General features: G+C 45.2%; 1 protein-coding gene across 2 annotated transcripts in view; it reads right to left on the bottom strand.

Moving 5' to 3' along the window:
• WWP1 (WW domain containing E3 ubiquitin protein ligase 1) overlaps window positions 1–16,027 on the bottom strand; it is a 258,360-nt gene that overhangs the window by 172,706 nt on the left and 69,627 nt on the right. For both annotated transcript variants that reach the window (XM_030216171.1, XM_030216177.1), the window contains exon 3: window positions 14,168–14,306. In XM_030216171.1, the coding sequence (XP_030072031.1) occupies window positions 14,168–14,306 (139 nt within the window). The remainder of the gene's footprint in view (window positions 1–14,167; window positions 14,307–16,027) is intronic.

Raw genomic sequence — 16,027 nt, 5'->3', positions numbered from 1 at the left:
CATCAATACACCCTCTTCTTCTGCTTTCCATCTGCTCGATTGTTTGCTGTTGGACTCGTGTGCATCATCCTACTTTGTATAGGTTTGGTTTTGTTTTTCACTACCCTGTTTACCTATACTGCTGACAGTAACCTCCTGGATCTTTGGATCACACTTACTGCCTTTCCCACTGGCAACGTTACCTTGCCAGCCGGAAACGCCACGGTACTTGTAACTACCCCAGCAGTACTTGCAACTACTTCTGTACTTGCAACTACTCCAGCAGTACTTGTAACTACTTCGGTACTTACATCTACTCCTGCTCCATCACCTACTACAGCAGCCTACACAGAGCCCCAACAATACACCGCATTTACCCGCCTGTTTGGATACAGATCCCCCCAGACGACCTCAAAGATAGGTCCCATTGCCACCAGTCATCCCACCCCCTGGGCAGATACATCTGCCACGACAGACTTTTCAACTGGCAATCCTCCAGAGCCTATTGAAACCTCTGCGACTACTCCTGTCCTCACTGATTCTCCTGTTTTGCATTCTACAACTGTTCCCAATAATATCAGTAGCTCGGTTCATATTGTCCCCAATCTTACAACTACTTTTGAGGATAATATTACCTTGCTTGAATTACGACCCACCCCTCCTCCTTATTCTCTGGTTCCTCCTAGTGACGCTCCTCCTCCCACGAATACTACTTTAGCCACTCCAAACATCACCGTCCCAGCCACTCGACCTCCCAGATAGCTCATAATCCTTAAGTAACCAGCAATATATGTCCCAGAATTTACCAGAGAACCCGCCATCTCCACCTGATTCTCCCCCACCATCGCCTTTTAGTATAGGTGTACACTTAATCCCTGAACCCCCAGAGTACCTTTTTGACTTAAGAGAGTTAATACATCCTCATTGGGACCCAGCTCCAGAAGACGATCCCAATTGGGACCCCTTCACCCGATATCTGACATTGTGTGAACCTTTGTTTGAGAATTGGACACTAGGTCCTAGCCGAACGGTTACAGACACTGTGATATTGTTTGGAGGAACTTTAGGTTTACAAATTGAACAGACCGACGACCTCCTAATAAGACCAGCAACTGGTGACGTTGTAGATTTTTGGATTATCACATACGCCGTATTGGGCACTGATTGGATACCCTTCCTGTTCATTAGAGAAGTTGGATTGGGACCTTTGGAAGTATACAGTCTTTTTGTTATCCCCGACACTCCTGAAAGAGGAGCTGTTAGAATTTACCCACCCTACCCAGTCGTTAGAATTTACCAACCCAACCCAAATTCTTCCTAATGATATATCAATCTTTGGTATACCTAGGAATATTAATTATAGCAATTACAGTTCTGGTTAGGACCCTAGGATTTATTGTGTTACTCATTTTCATTAACCGCCAATTACCTTTGGTACAGTCCACATCTTACATTTAACCATGAAAACTACCAACATGAAGTCCTTAGTCCTCCTGTTGTGTATGCTTACCATGCCCACGATACAAGGAACACAGAATCTAGAAAGTTTCCTACAACAATTTATTACCACATATGAAATAACATTACCCACTACCAAGGACACAACCACAATAACCCTTGATGTGTGTGCTTACACAATGTGTGGGGAACATCCGGTACAGCAATATTTGTCAGCTTTTGAGGTATACCTGTGTCCCTTCTCCAATTGCGGAAGTTGGGCACAAGTATGGTGGTACACAGGTTCATGGGTTCCCTACTCAGGTAGTGAGATTCCAGATCTCAAAAAGAGCATTTCCATCATGAAATTGCGATGGACTGGCCTTTGTCCAATGACTAAATGTAATCAAGTGGCTATCACTTTCAGAGGAGTAACGGCTGTGACATACAGAACTTATTCCATAGGAATTGATGCCACAGGTAGAGATCCAGTTGGAACGTTCAAGATTATTCCACCCCCAGCCCAACCAACAAAGAATCCTTTGATGCCAACAAAGATCCCAGAAGAAAAAATTCCTTACCAGATCGTGCCAATTAATAATTCCAAAGATTTAATAGCATTGGAAACAGGATTTGGAGAAACAAATCTATGGCTCGAATGGGCGCATTATACTACAAAGAGTTTGAATGTCTCTAATTGTTATTTTTGTGCCCATGCAAGAGCAGAACCAACTGTAGTTCCTTTCCCTTTAGATCTCTACAATGATCCAGATGGTTTTTGGTGTATGTTAGAATTATTGCAGGTAAAAGACAAAGTCAATCAGTCTTGTCAGCATCTTGACAAGCACCACCCCTACTTACCCCCTCGGCTGAGGGTCCCACCTGCATTCAGGATTCCAGATCCTGCTACCAGATATCATACATGTATAGAACGAGATGAGGGGAAAAATACACGGTTTTTAGGAAATTTGACTAATTGCAACACAACCTTAGGAAAAGAGAGTCTGCGAAATCTAAATCTCACAAACTTTTCACAAGCTAGAGCAGACATATGGTGGTACTGTGGAGCCCATACTATCCACCATACACTTCACATACGTTGGAAAGGCAGATGTGCCTTAGTCAAATTGGTAATTCCAATCATTATAGCATCCTTGCTCCCTCCTCATAGCAGCTCTTCCTCACGAGTGAAGAGAAATGCAATGCCTGGATCTTTTGATGATCGGGTCTATATAGATGCTATTGGTGTTCCAAGAGGGGTCCCTGATGAGTTCAAAGCCAGAAACCAAATAGCTGCAGGATTCGAATCTACCTTCTTTTGGTGGGCTACTATCAATAAGAACGTAGACTGGATTAATTATATATATTACAACCAGCAGAGATTTGTGAACTACACTAGGGACGCTGTTAAAGGAATTGCAACACAATTAGACGCCACCAGCAGGATGACGTTGGAAAATAGACTAGTTCTTGACCAACTTCTAGCAGCGGATGGCGGGGTGTGCCAAAAGATAGGTACACAGTGTTGCACCTTTATCCCCAACAATACAGCTCCAGATGGATCCATCACCAGAGCTTTGGAAGGCTTGACCTCACTGTCACAAGAATTGGCAGAGAACTCTGGGGTTGATACATCCTGGACTGGTTGGATGGATAAAGCTTTTGGTAAATGGAAGACATTTATCATTTCAGCAGCCACAACGATAATCATAGTGGTAGCAATTTTTGTATTAGTAGGATGTTGCATAATCCCTTGTGCTAGAGGCTTAGTAGAACGCTTAATTGAAACCGCAATCACGAAAAAGACAACAGCAGGACAATATGTCCTGTACGAAAATCTCCTTCCCAACACCACAGGAGATGACACATTGGACTATCTCCCTCTGAGAAGGACCAATCGCTATGCAACTGCTAGAGACACTCGAGAAATGTCTGCATCTGTATAATCAGGTAATAGCACACACAGGGATACAATTTAACCATATAAAGCTTTATAAGATAAGATATAATCAGTATATAACCAAAGAAATTAATGATTAAATAGGTAAGAATGAGATAGAATTTGCATGTTAAAGGGTAGAAGTATAGTAGTTTTTGTATAACCATAGATATTGATAAGTAGAAATGATTGAAATAATTGAAGTGGTGCCAGAATGGTAATCTGAAACCAAATAATTCAGACTGTACCGGTTTGCATTGAGACATTGAAAATTTTATGGCCTTGTAGGATACCTTCTGGAATGGATGGTACCATGGTATATTTACCCTGGTGTCACCCTATGGGATAGGGTGAAGAGGGGAATGTTAATATATGGCCTGGTTTTAGATCTACCACTGGAATAGTGATGGACAAAGCCACAGGGCCTAAAACATCTGAAAAAGTACTGATTAGGCCAAACAAGTAACAAATGAATAAATATTTGAGAATCTGCAGAAAGCAGGTCTGAACAATGAGTCTTGACACAAACAGGTATAGGTACAATATTCAAATAATATATAGCACCTGAAATGAAAGAGTGATGGATAAAATGGAAAAAAAATGTGGCTTTCAAAATGGAGTCAATTGTTTATATTAATGTATAAAATGATACAGAGATCAGAAGATGTGATGAGAGGTGTTGCAAAAACATTATGTGAAACTGGTATCTCAACAGAAAAAAATGTTAGTAACCGCAAAAACAGTTTGTTCCAAAAAAACATGTTGATATTACCGGAAAATGTTGCAACCTTGTGAAATACATGGAACGGAAGAGCTGGGTACAAAATGCACAGATAGCAGTACGCGACAGTTTAACCGCAGAAATTGAGAAATATTTGAAAAAAACAGGTCCCAAAATAGGTGCTGCCATAGACTTCAATTGAGAGAAGAGAGTATAAAAGAAGGGTGATTTGGGCTTAAGTTCGGAGTCGTCCCCAACGCATCTCAGACGGCAGAGCGCTGTGCCATTGAACCCAGAATCTGTCCGATGTCTGTACTACTTTGAACCTGTGGTAAGAATAAATGCCTTCTATCTGAAACCTATCTCTGTCTTCATTTTCAAGTATTCCTTACCTGCTACTTATTTTACAAACTAAACTAAACCCACACCAGACACTCATTTTGTGCACAAAATACTGATAGATTCAAATAGACTATATGTGGGAACATAAATGGCCCAGAATACACCTAGATCCAGAAAGGCAGAAAGCAGAGGTCATGGGGATCAGTTTTGAATTACGCCTTCTGATGCCTCCCCAGAACCAACCACCCTGGGATTGGAGGGAAACTATAAAGATTCTTCTGGATGAACTTAAGAGGTTCCCCTCCCCATTTGGAAAAGTCCAGAAGGGGTCTAAACGAGGTCCATTTAAAACAGTAGACATGACTTGCTTGTTTTTCCAAAAATACTAGGATCAGGGGGCACTCAATGAAGCTACTTACTAAGTAGTAAATTTAAAACAAACATGAGAAAATACTTCTTCACTCAACATATAATTAAATTCTGGAATCCTCTGCCAGAGAATGTGGTAAAAGCAGTTAGCTTAGCACGGTTTAAAAAAGGGGTTGGTTCATTTCCTAAAAGAAAAGTCCATAAGTCATTACTAAGATGAACTTGGGCTAAATCCACGGCTTAGTTCTAGGATAAGCAGCATAAAATCTGTTTTACTCTTTTGGTATCTTGCTAGGTACTTGTGACCTGGATTAGCCACTGTTGGAAACAGGATACTGGGCTTGATGGACCTTTGGTCTCTCCCAGTACAGCAATTCTTACGTTCTCATGCTAACTACACTGGTTGATATTGCCTCGAATGTATACCATGAACAGTTACGTTCACAAATTAATTTTTTATCTAATTCTGTTATTGCTATTTTATCGTGTTATTATATTATTTGGATTGTTCTGTGTTTTTTTTTTTATTGTTATATAATCATACTAGAGCAGCAAAATAAGATATGTTTCACCTCTCTTTTTGATATACACTGTTTTTCTTTGAGACTGGGAAGACAGCTCTAGAACATTTTCAATACTTCTCCAAATTATTAATTTGCTGTGCAATTGTAAGATAGGACACAAGAAGCTCCCAAAAGCTTCTACAGTCTGTGACTCATAAATGGCAAAGACAGGTCAGGATGGGCTGGAGTGGGCTTTGACAGCAACTCCAGTAGATGGGAAGCAATGTCAGTGCCGGGCAGACTTCTACAGGCTGTGTATCCTGAAAATAGCAAAAGCCATTGTTCTGCCCTCTATTTGCATGGAGGCAGATATCATCATATATAACACTACAAATCCTTGTAATCCTGTAGCTCCCTATAATAAGCTCTTTCAGAACACATGTCCAGTTCCCTGTGTCTTATGGGACTCTTTCTATTGGCTTGCCTTGTTCTCTAAGCCTGCTGGCAAGTTGCCCCCCCCCCCCCCCCCCCCCCCGCTTTTCTCTCCATTGGGTCTGGAGAGTTAGTCTGCAGGATATCTCCTCTATGAACTGAAACCGTCTATGCTGTATCTGTTGATGATCTTTTCAAGCTACTGTGACTCTATCAAGATTTCACCAGTGTAACAATATAAACAGCATCTCTACTCAGCATGTTGCTGAATTTCTCCCAGCCTTTTTTCCTAGACAGAGCTGGTTGATAACAGACTCCCAGTTTGCAAGGCAAGAACTCTTGTCCAGCACATGAACTGTATGTTATTTTTCCTTGTTTGATTACTGCATTAAAGAAGATTTTGGTTCAACAGTTCCAAGTCTTTCCACAGTGATGTTCTATGCTCTGGTTTAGACTGCATGCCAATCAAACAGTGAGAGGGCAGATAGCCAGATCAGGATCAAGTTTGTGTACTTTATATATATCACATTAATATCATGTGCTGTATATCTCAGTGGGAGAGGGGAAAACATCTTAAGGAAGAAGTTAGTATGTACAATGTTGTTAGTTAGCCCTATTGCTAGTTTAAACATGTATTGAGAATGAAATGAGATTATGCTGCAGCCATAATAATAAAACCACACTTTGGACTCCATCACATATAACTGCTTATATCTGGTTGGCAAGGTCATGTTTGAGATACCAATGTTTAATCATGAAGGACTGTAACCTACATGGAGTGGCAGGTGCAGCTCTGGCTGCCTTGTTGGGCAGAATAGATGGCCTATGCAGGTCTTCACCTGTCGTCATTTACAGTGTTGTGCAAAGGGAAAATTAGGTTCTTACCTTGGTAATTTTCTTTCCTTTAGTCATAGCAGATGAAGCCATTACGTATGGGTTGTGTCCATCAACCAGCAGGGGGAGATAGAGAGCACTCAACTTTTCACAGTGCCTTATGGCCAGCTAGCTCCACTGCCTCTTCAGTATTTGAAGCTTCCAAAGCAGTATGGCAAACTGCAATGGGAATAACATGAACTTTCCTCACAGCGAACGATGGCCCCTAAACAAGGGCATGAACTCAAAAAAGGAGGGAATGAACTCATCCTCCTGGAGGGAATAAACTCGTCCTCCACTTTGTATAAACGGAGGGAATACTTGCATCCTCCTGGAGGGAATAAACTCATCCTCCTAAAACATGAACTGGAGGGAATGAACTCATCCTCCTATAATGGTAACAAGAATCCTGAAGACTGTGTTCCGACTCCCCAAGGAAGGAATATAACTTCAGGAAACAAGAACAGCACCTGAAACCAGAATCACTGCAATACAGACAATCATACAGGGAGGGCTCATGGCTTCATCTGCTATGACTAAAGGAAAGAAAATTACCAAGGTAAGAACCTAATTTTCCCTTCCGTGTCATCAAGCAGATGAAGTCATTACGTATGGGATGTAACAAAGCAATCCCTAAATAGTGTGGGAACAAGCCACACCACGCGCTAGCACCTGTGCTCCAAAACGCGCATCCCTCCTGGCAGCCACATCCAGCCTGTAATGTCGGGCAAAAGAGAGCTTAGAAGCCCATGTTGCAGCACTGCAAATCTCATGAAGAGATATTGCTCCAGTTTCCGCCCAGGAAGAGGAAATAGCTCTTGTGGAATGTGCCTTAAAGGCTTCAGGTGGAGCCTGGCCAGACAGCAGATATGCTGAAAAGATAGCTTCTTTGAGCCAACGGGCAATAGTGGCTTTAGACGCTGAAGACCCTCTGCGAGGACCTGCAAACAGCACAAAAAGATGATCAGAGGTCCTGAAAGCATTTGTAATTCGCAGATACTGCAACAGAGTCCTGCACACATCCAAAAGGTGTAACTGCCCAAATGAATCTGGAAACTCCTCCTCAACAAAGGAGGGAAGAAAAACAGGCTGGGTTAGGTGAAACGCTGAAACCACCTTAGGCATGAAGGAAGGTATGGTCCGAACCGTGACCCCTGACTCTGAGAATTGCAGAAAAGGGTCTCTACAGGATAGCGCCTGGAGCTCTGACACCCATCTCGCCGAGGTAATGGCCACTAAAAAGACGGCCTTCAGTGTCAAATCTTTCTCTGAAGCACGCCGAAGTGGATCAAAGGGAGCCCCCTGAAGGGCCTTCAATACTAACCCCAGGTTCCAAGCTGGACAAGGTGCCCGCACAGGAGGACGGAGCCGAAGCACCCCTCTAAGAAACCGTGCCACATCTGGATGAGCAGCTAAGGACACGCCTTCAACCTTGCCACGAAGGGAGGCCAATGCTGCCACTTGCACCCGCAGGGAATTATAGGCCAAGCCTTTGTGTACACCATCCTGCAAAAAGTCCAGAATCGGCGAGACAGGAGCCCGCAACGGAGAAAGCGCTCTTGAAACACACCAGACTTCAAACTGGTGCCAAATCCTGGGAAGTGGAGCGCTTACGGGCCTGCAGGAGAGTGGAAATTACCTTATTTGAGTAGCCTTTATCTCTCAATTGCGCCCTCTCAATCGCCATGCCATAAGACCAAAGTGGCAGGTGTCCTCCATGGCCACCGGCCCCTGTGACAACAGGAGTGGAACCAGAAGTAACGGAAAGGGAGCCTCCAACAGCACCTGTCGGAGGTCCGCATACCAAGGCCTCCTCGGCCAATCCAGGGCGTTGAGCACCACTTCTCCTGGATGCAGCCGAATCCGCAAGAGCACTCACCCTATCAAGGGCCACGAAGGGAAGACATACAGCAAGCCCAGGGGCCAGGGTTGAGCCAAGGCATCCAACCCGGCAGAGCGAGGATCCCTCCGTCTGCTGAAGAAGCACGGGACTTTGGCATTGGAACTGGTCGCCATAAGATCCATCACTGGCTTGCCCCATTTGGCACATATCTGCAGGAATACATCGTCTGCTAGTTCCCACTCCGCTGGATCGATCTGATGCCTGCTTAGATAGTCGGCTTGCACGTTGCTCTGACCTGTAATGTGAGCTGCTGACAGGAACTGTAGATGCAGCTCGGCCCAATGGCAAATTTGTTCGGCCTGTGCAGCTAGAGCTCTGCACTGAGTTCCGCCTTGTCGATTTATGTAGGCCACTGCTGTCGTGTTGTCCGACATCACTCGGACAGCCAATCCTTCCAGGGTCACTTGAAAGGCCAGAAGAGCCAGAAACACAGCTTTCAACTCCAGGCGGTTGATAGACCACTCCGACTCGTCGGGCGTCCATAGACCCTGGGCATGCTTCCCCTGGCAATGTGCGCCCCAGCCTTCAGGCTGGCTTCTGTCACCACCAGGCACCAATCGGGGAGTGCCAGCGGCATTCCCCGCCGCAACATGCTGTCCGAGAGCCACCACTCCATACTGAGACGGGCTGCAGGGAGCCAAGAAAGTCTGCACTGATAATCCTGAGATACTGGAGACCATCGTTGAAGTAGAGAATACTGTAGAGGTCTCAGGTGCGCTCTCGCCTATGACACCACTTCCAAGGTGGCCGTCATCGATCCCAACAGCTGGACAATGTCCCAAGCTCGCGGGCGGGGCATCCTCAGGAGCAGACGGACCTGATTCTGAAGCTTGCACCGCCTTTGCTCGGGAAGAAACACATAGTCAGAGGTTGTGTCGAACCTGGCCCCCAAATATTCTAGAGATTGCGAGGGGGTCAGGTAACTTTTGGCCATATTGACGACCCAGCCCAGAGATTGAAGGACTGAAACCACTCTGGCTGTAGCTAGATGACTCTCTTTTTCTGAGTCTGCTCTGATGAGCCAGTCGTCTAGGTACGGGTGAACCCGGATACCCTCTCGCCTGAGAAAAGCAGCTACTACCACCATTACCTTGGAGAAGGTTCGTGGAGCTGTGGCGAGGCCAAAATGCAAGGCCCGAAACTGGAAATGTTTTCCCAACACCGCAAACCACAGAAACTTCTGGTGTGGGGGCCAAATTGGTATGTGCAAGTAAGCTTCTTTCAGGTCCAGAGATGTGAGAAACTCTCCTGGCTGTACCGCAGCAATGACGGAGCGCAGGGTTTCCATGTGAAAATGCCGCACTCTTAAGGACTTGTTCAGCTCTTTTAAGTCCAGGATCGGGCGAAAAGATCCGCCTTTTCGTGGCACCACAAAGTAAATGGAGTACGGCCTAGACCTTGTTCGGCGGGAGGCGCTGGGGTCACAGCCCCTATCTGGCACAGACTGTGCAAAGTCTCCTCTACCGCCGCCCGTTTGGCGGCAGAACCGCATCGGGACTCCACAAACACGTCTCTCACCGGGGCATCGAATTCTAATCGGTATCCGTCTCTGATCAGGTCCAAGACCCACTGATCTGCAGAGATTTTTGGCCCACTCCTCGAAAAAGAGGGAAAGTCTTCCTCCGATGGCAGGAAACGAGGAGGGGGCCGGCGCACCATCATTGAGAGGGTCGCCCCTGTACTCCAGGCCTAGAACCGGCAGCTGCGGAACGTTTGTCCGAGCGAAAGGAGTTTCTCTGCTGAAAGCGGGCACGAGAAGTGAACCTAGCAGCACGCCCCGGGCGGTACCTTCTAGCTTCATGGAAGCGAGGTCTGTAAGAGGAGCGGACCGCCTGACCCTTAGAGGAAGGCTTCGGCCTATCTTCGGGTTTGGAATCCCCCAGGCCTTTAACAATGTTTTCCAGCTCCTCACCAAATAGGAGAAGGCCTTGAAAGGGCAACTTCACCAACCTTTGCTTAGAGACCATGTCCGCCGCCCAATGTTGTAGCCAAAGAGTGCGGCGAGCCACCACTGCTACAGCCATTTGTTTAGCCGAAGCTCTGACCATATCATAAAGGGCGTCAGCCAAAAAGGACAAGGCCGACTCCATCCGCGGAGCCGCTTCAGATAAGGTGTCCGCTCCATCACCGGGCTGTTCCACTGCCTGCTGTAACCAAGCCAGGCAGGCTCTAGCAGCATAACAACTGCATGCAGACGCCCGAACAGTGAGACCTGCCAAATCAAAGGACTGCTTCAGAGCTGAATCAAGCCTGCGGTCTTGAATATCCTTCAGGGCAATACTTCCTTCAACAGGGAGGGTAGTTCTCTTTGTCACAGCCGTGACCAGGGCATCCACTTTAGGCATTGCAAAGCGAGCCAAATGTTCCTCACTCAGAGGGTATAATTGCCCCATAGCCCTGGCAACCTTCAAAGGTCCCTTGGGGTCAGCCCATTGAGCCGAAATAAGCTCTTGGATGGAGTCATGCAAAGGAAAGGCTCGAGCAGGCTTTCTGGTACTAGCCATCCTTGGATTAATAGAGGAGGCTGTGCCACTCCCTGGATCTTCAATCGACAGGGCTTGTAAGGCATCTGAAATAAGCGCTGGCAGCTCCTCGCGGTGGAAAATCCTCACCGCAGACGGATCATCAAGATCCTGTGGCAATTCTGCACCCGACTCTGGCTCCTCAGACCAAGAAGCTCTGCCAGACCCCTCAGAATCCCCATATCCCGACCACGGGGAAGGGGGGTGCGCCACACTCAGAAGGGGAATTAGCCCTTCTGCGTTTATCAGGAGGATAAGAAACAGGCAAAGCCAACTCCAAAAGGCCAGGATCCACTGGGGGGGTAGGCAGAGGTTCCGAAGATCCCTGTGGAAGAGCACTTTTAAGCATGAAAGCCTTACGCAGCATTAAAACAAAATCAGGGGAGAAAACCGCTTCCTGACCGCCCGGATCCTGCCCAGGGCTACCAGCTCTATTATAAGCCTCACTCAGAGGACCCCTCCCCCCGGATTCAGGGCTCTCCGTCGCAACGGAGGCCGCGCCATGTGGAAAAACCAAAATGGCGTGCGCTGCCAGCTCAGAGTGCGAAAGATTGCCGCTCGCCATGCTCAGGCCAGCTCTACCGTCTGTACAGCACAATTTACAGAGCCCCGCTGCTGATTTGCGCTTGCCACATTTAGAACAGCGCTTTACAGTCTCCGCAGCCATCGCTGAAAATGGCAGTAAAATTCAAAATGGCGGTTCGCACCAAAAACGCCCCGAACGCGGGCCCACCCCGGAGGAGTCAGAAAACACTCTTACCTCACTAGACCGAGTATCACAGCTCCAGTCCTGCAGAAGAATCGCAAGAAAAACCTCTTTTCCAAGATCACTGCGCTAAAGCACGACGTGACTTTTTTTTTTTTTTTAACGCTGTGAGGAAAGCAGAGGCAAAAGAGGTAAATAAATTCACTCCGGAGGCTCAGATAAGTGGGAAAGGCAGGGAAAGGCGAACCAATGTGCCTGCATCCACTGAGTGGGAAAGGATAGGGAAAAGCAAGCTAATATGTCCACATCCACGGGGGCATGGGTAAGGCAGGGAAAGGGCTAACCTATGTGCCTTCAAAGTGAAGCTGCTATAGCCTCTAACACCCCGTCTAACAACTGGCAAGCCAGGAGCCACCCCCAGGCAGATTTTTGATGGAGCTCGAAGAAGCTGCAGCCACCCTGCTTGGGGAGATAGAGAATACTGAAGAGGCAGTGGAGCTAGCTGGCCATGAGGCACTGTGAAAAGTTGAGTGCTCTTTATCTCCCCCTGCTGGTTGATGGACACAACCCATACGTAATGGCTTCATCTGCTTGATGACAAGGAAAGTCTGGAATAGATTGTTTGAAATGTGGTATTTCAGTATTGTTGGCATTCACTTCATTTCCATTTTTTAAATTTGTGCTTATTTAGTGATACTATTCTTTATGGCTTACTGCAAAATGATTCTGTAATGTTTCAGTCATACATGCATGTTATGTATGTGAAACAGCATAAAACACAGGTACTGATCTAACATTGCAATTTCAGTGTGGCTTAGCTGCTGTTCAGATACTGGGGGTTGGGTGGGGGGGTTCTTGTTTGTTTGTTTTTTACCATTTTATTAAATAAATATTATTCACAATTGAAGAAATACAGCAACATAAACAAAAATATATGAATACAAAAAACTTAAAGTGGTCCACTCAATAAACAGTCTTCCACAAACTAATTCTTGACCTCATTCACTGCTATTTCAATCCCTCCATCCCCCACTCTCTGCCCAACCACATTTATCTGGACACTCTCTCAATCCCTCCAACTACTCTTGTGCAAAAGCCCAGGAAAGAGTTATTTCTGTTTTACAGAGCTGAAAACTGTAAAAACAATTGTACAGCAAGTGCTGGAAACAGTAAATGGCGATGAAAATTCAGCACCGAAAAAGATTTGCGCTGAACAGTGTTCCAGGATAAGTGCTCTTTATAGAACAGCATGTAGCGCTGGAATTTGCGCTTAATTTGGGGCTACTCTATAACACTGTGCACATCTTAAGGGAATGCCCCTAATCTGCCCATGTCCCTCCCATCATTACACCCCTTTTGCAGATCCACGCAGAAACACTTAGGGGCTATTCTATAAATGGGTGCATAAGTGTGCTTTTGTGCCGATCTGCCATTTCTGGCCAATTTTGACACCTTGCATCCATTAGAACGTGAAAGTTAACACCCAATATTCGGCATGGAAGTAACACCCAACATTAGGATCCATATATAAATTCACCTGTAAATACATAGGTTCATTAAAAAAAAAAATCCTGTTTTGATATTACCTGCTTATTCTAATGTGAAAACATTCAGTACATTAAAATACTTCTGAATTCTAATCAAGTGAATGTAAGGCTGAGTAGCTGACAGCTGAAATAGATAGAGCCCAGTCTGCCTAACCAATTATCCCTACTTATTGCCTCAGATCATACTTTCTCCAGGCTTTCTCCCCTTGCCTGATCACTATCCTCTGTCCCCATAATTCCTTAATGTTAATACCTCAATGAATGCGTCATGTGCACATGAAGATTATAGAATACTAGCACCTACACACATAACTATGACAGCCACGCGTGTGCTAGTTGGGTGCTGAGTGGTGTTCTATAATCTTAATGAGCAACTGGCATAGTGCACAAATACAAGAGCGTGTTCATGTGAATGGGTTGTGGGCATCTCCCATATTTACACAAACATGTTACCGAATACAGTTATTTAAATGCTAAACTGCTGCATTTGAAAATGCTAGAGACATGGTATAAGTGGGTATCCCTAAATACTGGTGCATAAATGCTGACTTAGGCTAGTATTCTATAATGCAATCTTGAAGCCCAGTTGCCGTTCTAGAAATTTACACTCACTGTGCTGTGTCTAGGTGCCTAATGTTTGGAGCCCTTGCCCTCTGTATGTCTTAAGCATGTACGAATATTGGCACAGTTTTAGTGGCTACCATCTCAACCAATAAGCAACCCCCAGGATTCATCATCCTCATTAACTGAATCAGAAAGAAGATCTAATATTTTTACTGTTACATATTACTTCTAAAAAGTACTTCCTATAAACTGGACTATAAGATAAATAACATGTTAATCTAAATTCAAAATCACATTTTTGTTTTCCAAGATAAGAGACAACCTACTTACACAGTTAATTGCTCTTCCCACTTTGGATTAGAAGTACTATTTGATTTGGCTGTCTTCTTGATTTCTCCATCGACAGCTAATTCTGTATACACAGATGTTCCAAACCAGTTTTTTTTCCTTTTCAATTTGGCACTAGAAACTGAAATATAATTAAAACATAATGAAATGAATCTATTGTTAAAATACAATTTATTTCTCAAAAATTTTGCATAGTAAAACAGTTCAATAAAATCTTGATGAAATACAATTCTCACAGTGTTTGAAAACTTTTACCTGCGCCCATCTGTAACTGTTCTCAGAAGACAGTTGTTTACCAGTCACATAAATGGGGTGATGGCTTTACTACACTATGCCAACAGACATTTACAGACTCTCTAGGAAATGGTGCTCAAACTGAGTCATGACTCCAAATAAGGTTGCAAGTCCTCACTGGGGTCATGCATCTGTGAGGGAGATGAGCCAGTCCTTGCATTGTCACCCTCACACACATTGCACTCAGACTTAACAAGTTACCAAGTTTGAAAAGCTGAGCTGGAAAGTGTAAGCCCATGTGCCGTGGTGAGCACGAAAAGGAATAACACTAAAGAATAATTTATATATTTATGTGGTACTGGATCTTTACAAAGGTGAGATTTAGTCATACCTGTTAATTTTCTTTCCTTTAGTTAGGTTGTACAATCCTTAACAAGTGGGTGTGGGTGGCCTCAATAACTGCCTTGATCAAACATGGAGGCTTTTGACACTGCCTAGCTCTTCCTAGGATCATGGAAATGTACAAAATGTTGATCCAAGAGCCAAAACTTATTCATCTCCTGTAAGTACCTGAGCAAAACTCTGCAGACGTCTAGTTTGTGAAGTCTCCTAGCAATAGGGTCTGAATTCTCATCCAGGAAATAGGGAAGACTGACTTCCTAATTCACATGGGGAGATCATTTTCGAAAGAAGGCGGCACATTGGAAATGGACATGGAATAGTTAGAGAAGGAGAGATAGGGGTCCCACTCCTGACAAGAGAGAGCCTGAAGGTTACTCTGGTTATGTTACTGGAAACGAAAGAATTTATCTTACTTGATAATTTTCTTTCATTTAGTGGCAGCAGTCTCCATGCGAAAATGCTGCACCTTGAGACAGCGACTGAACCTTTGAGGTCCGATACTGGACGTGAGGACCCTTCTTTCTTGGGAACCATGAAATAGATGGAATAGCGGCCTAAGCCCTGCTCCTGGGGGGGGGGGGGGGGGGGGGGTTGGGGAGAGACAGAAATAATGGCTCCTGAGTGAATAAGCCACTGAAGGGTGTCCCTGACTACCACCTTCCTGTGACCGCTGGTGCATGGGGAGGCCAAGAAAAATTCTGCAACGGGACTGGAAAACTAACTTGTACCCATTTTGAACAGGATCCAAGACCCACTGGTCTGCAGTAATTTTGCTCCACTCCTCATAAAAGACGGACAACTGCCCCCCAATTCAGGGAAGTGAGTGGGATGAAATACTATCATTGGGAAGTGCAGCCAGCCGGATGGGTCCTATTGGCCTGACCTCCAGGGCACTTGTCCGAATGAAAGGACTGCTTCGTCTGGTACTGAGACCGCTGAGAAAAACTCAGGTGGCCAGGACAATACTTCCTACTATCTCTGAAACGAGTTTTGCACCGACTGGCATTGCCAGCCAAATGGGGTTTATCTTCCAGGAGGTGCTTAACCAGCTTTTCCAGGTCTTCCCCAAAAAGAAGCTTGCCCTTAAATGGCAGATTAACTAATCACTGCTTGGATGCTGCATCCGCCACCCTGTGGTGCAGCCACAATAAATGGCGCACTACCACTGCCAAGGACATCTGCTTGGCGGATGAGATAAACCAAATC

This window comes from Microcaecilia unicolor, chromosome 1 (assembly GCF_901765095.1).
Source record: "Microcaecilia unicolor chromosome 1, aMicUni1.1, whole genome shotgun sequence".
Classification (NCBI taxonomy): domain Eukaryota; kingdom Metazoa; phylum Chordata; class Amphibia; order Gymnophiona; family Siphonopidae; genus Microcaecilia; species Microcaecilia unicolor.
The sequence above is the reverse complement of the archived record's forward strand: the minus strand, read 5'-3'. Positions and strand labels throughout refer to the sequence as shown.